The sequence below is a fragment of the Morone saxatilis genome, unplaced genomic scaffold (genome assembly GCF_004916995.1).
Source record: "Morone saxatilis isolate NCDOM2014 unplaced genomic scaffold, NCSU_SB_2.0 Contig9, whole genome shotgun sequence".
Taxonomy (NCBI): Eukaryota; Metazoa; Chordata; class Actinopteri; family Moronidae; genus Morone; species Morone saxatilis.
Window position 1 is genome coordinate 4,284,486 of NW_023340268.1, and position 3,624 is coordinate 4,288,109.

A 3,624-nucleotide genomic window follows, 5' to 3' on the forward strand; every position below is an offset into this window, starting at 1 on the left:
GTAAAATGTACCTGAAACATTTTTACATCTTTCAATAATACATTTTTCAATATATACAATGGGAGAGTATAGTTCAATAGGGAGATTCAAGTAACTCTTTTTCTGTAGGTGGCTTGATATTTACTGGAATGTTTGTATTCTGAAATAAAAGCATCCACTAAATATAATATCGTACATGTGATTTTCAGGTTCATATGGGAACCCACATGTGGAACAACGCACCAGCCAGGAGAGGCCGGCGGCTGTCAGTGGAGAACCCCATGGCCCTGCTGGGTGGCGAGGCTGTGAAGTTTGGAGAGATGTTTCAGAAGGACCTGGCAGCACGAGCAATGAATGTAGACCCTGGATTTTGGAACCGTTACGCGACAGCTATCGCCAACAGCCTGGCCACGAAGAACAACGAGATCTCAGTGATCCAGAACAGAGGCATCTCTCAGCTTCACCCTCTGACTGCAGGCATGGACAGAGTGAGCACCGCAGGAAGTCCAATAACCAGTCGAACCAAGACAGGCATGGACCTGGGAAATAATAGGCATTTTTCTATGCTGATTGATGACAGCAAAGAAATTGGAATCAATTGAAAAAAAAAAAAAAAAGCTGAATGGTGACTTGATACTTATGCAATCTATTATGGACGTTACAATATTTGTAAAACACCTTGTTTGTTCTTATGTATTATATATAGACTTAAAAAAATGAACTTTTTATCAACTGACAGAGAATAGTAGGGTATTCACATTTTGCTATTTTACTTTGCCGTCATTTGTGAATGTTTTTTTTTTTCTATACATTAAATAAGTTGTTTAACTTGGACCTGAGAATTCCTACGGTGCTTAGAGGTTTGGTTGCTCTAAAGAAGGGAACATATGTTGAAATCAATAATGCAAAGAGTCTGCTATCTCCTCCGGACAACTGCCCAGCGCTGATAGCTGGCGCAAAGCACAAGACATGCTCATGAATACCCACAATTAGGAGTTTCAGTGAGGTGTTTTCAATGTTACGGTGAGAAATTGTCATTCCTAAACAACAGTTGGACCGAATAAAAACTAGAACAAACAGTCTGTATGTTCAATTCACTACCTCTCTCTGTTTAAACACTGAAAAGAGCCTACTTGTCTTGGTGTTATTTCACACACTCCTCCATAGAAATTACATCAAAGCAAATTGTTCTCTTTCATTTCATTTAGCTTCATCTCCATAACTACTAAACGTCACCTCTCTCTTGACCTCATTTATAAACCAACTAAGCTATTTTTTTTAGCAAACAAACAAACTTCAGATTCAGATTTGCACTAATGGACAAAATGCATTTGTTAACACGTGTCTGTATCTTGTTTATCTTTTGTGCTCTTGTTGTAGGCCTGCAGCAAACACCCATATCTAACTGTAGCATATCCCAAAACACTGTGTTATAGATAAAATAATAGAAATAATAACAACTTCTACTGCTAGTAGTAAGATATACTTTAGAGTTATTTGTTGGTTTCAGTTTTCAGGCTGCATAATTCAGTTTTGTATATATTTGGTGCAGTCCACTGGGAGATGATGAATCAGACGAAAGAATCAGAAAGGGGAATTTTTTCAGATTAATTCAGACTTCCTTGGAAATGGCTGTGGCAAACTATTACGCCAATTTATCCGGAATATTATCTTTTACTAAAATAAAAAATAAACAAACTTTTTACAAAGAAAAGAGGTGGGTTTCGGGAAAACACTAAACTATTTTAACTCAGCCTACATGTGAAAAATACCTAACTTATTACCTTCTTCTGCAACTGTATCTCACAGTTTCTTTTTAATTTGACACCACATGCTATGTAAAATATAACGCTCTGTACAATGCTTCACAGTCTCATTTTACCATTAACTATACATGTTACTTGACCACACTGTGGAAAAAAGTCTGTGTAAGCCAAAACCGAGCCCGAACCATAAAAGCCCGAGCCCCGACCCACACCTAAATTTCTGCTTAAAATAAATAAAGTTAATTACAAGCAAAAGTAAACAACATTGTGCGTAATTTAGTGCAAATTATTATCAAAACTAATAAATAAAACATTCACACATTAATTACAGCTGCTTGCATTATTTATAAAATATATATCTGTCCGATCCCGACCTATGGCTGTTGTTTTGATTCTCTGCCTGAACCCGAATGGACCCGACTCGACCCGCTGGGTTCGGGCAGGGTTCGGGCCCAGGCAGAGAACCAAAGCTCTACTTTTTCTGTGGAAGTAAAACCTAAATAGAATTGTTATTATTTAAAGTTTAAATTATTACTGAAGTTAAAGTAAAGCAACCACAGAGCCTGAATACGAAAAATGTCCCACGCCTCAAGGAGAAGAAAACACTGAATTTGTCAACAAAAAAAAAGGAAAGCTATTAAACATTGTAAAACTTAAAAAGAGATACACACATAATACAGGCCAGAAAATTGCATTAAAAGTTCCTTAACACAATATCAGTAAAAACTCATCTATGAAGCGAACTTTAAGACACTTCCTTCAGTTGTTGTGTTATTTATTTAGTCTATAAGTTCTGTATGTTATTGTTATTGTCTATGCATTAGAACTATAATTATGAAAATAAGTCACTTAGTTACTATTTACTCGATGTTTATATATATATAAATAATAAAAGGAAAAAGGTTGGGAACCACTGATTTAAACAGTAACTACATTGGTCTAAAAGTACCTGCTGAATGTCTAGATTCATTTCATCTCCATTCCTTGACCGTCCAGGGGTCTGAAAAAATGAACAAGGTGAATGATGACTACAGCATGCAACAACACCTTTACACAACGGGAGTCAGGGCTTGAACACACATAAGATAATTAAATATCATGGTGGACTTTAAGCTTTAAATACCAGGAGGGGGGGGGGGCTGAGCTTGATCGATATATTTAACTCGTCTGCCACTAACTTAGAGGCTTGTCTGCGTTTGGTTATTGCACAAGTAAAAGCAGATTAAACATTAGACGGGTTGCAGGCTTTATGCTTGACAGTGGCTGAGCGACAGGAAGAAAACAGCTGTTAAGATAAAAAGAAATTAAAAAGAAATTGCGAAGCGAGCTTTGCTAACAAACACGGAGCTAACAGCTAGCCGACGCAGACACGGACCCCCGGGAGCGACATTTAAAACATTTTACAATAACAGGCACTGTTTATTCAGCACCAAGGTCGAAGCCGCGGGCCCCCAGCTGGCCCTTCCTCCGGTACCTTGAATGTCTTGCTGAGTTGTAATACGGAGGCTCTCCTCGAGTTCTTCCGCCACTGGGCATTCAACGGGGATGGCTGGTCAGCCCATTCTTGGCTCGGCGGTTCCTGACGTCACACTAAAGTTAGGATATCTGGGTGCTGCGTTCAACTTACCGTGGGGAAAGAATCGTAATTTATGAAGACTCACGCCGGGAAGGAAGAGGGGGAGAGGGCGAGGGGGGGGCTGGTGGTGGAGAGGGTGTAGGGACAGCCGTCTTTTTGTCCGTTGTTATCTCCGTAGTTGTGCTTGTGTAGCGCGAACATAGCCAAAAATAAAGGTACAGAATGTGTTTTTGCTTACTAAAAGTAGGCACTGACTGAAACGTAACAAAAGGGCAGTGTGTGCTTTTCCGGGGGAGGAACTGA

At 39.1% G+C, this 3,624-nt stretch overlaps 1 protein-coding gene across 1 annotated transcript in view; it reads left to right on the forward strand.

Moving 5' to 3' along the window:
- The window catches only part of sall3b (spalt-like transcription factor 3b), a 10,535-nt gene extending 9,549 nt beyond the window's left edge, over positions 1-986 (forward strand). The window contains exon 4 of the mRNA XM_035681782.1: positions 189-986. Within this exon, the coding sequence (XP_035537675.1) occupies positions 189-581 (393 nt within the window). The 3' untranslated portion in view covers positions 582-986. The remainder of the gene's footprint in view (positions 1-188) is intronic.
- Positions 987-3,624: the final 2,638 nt, after the last annotated feature.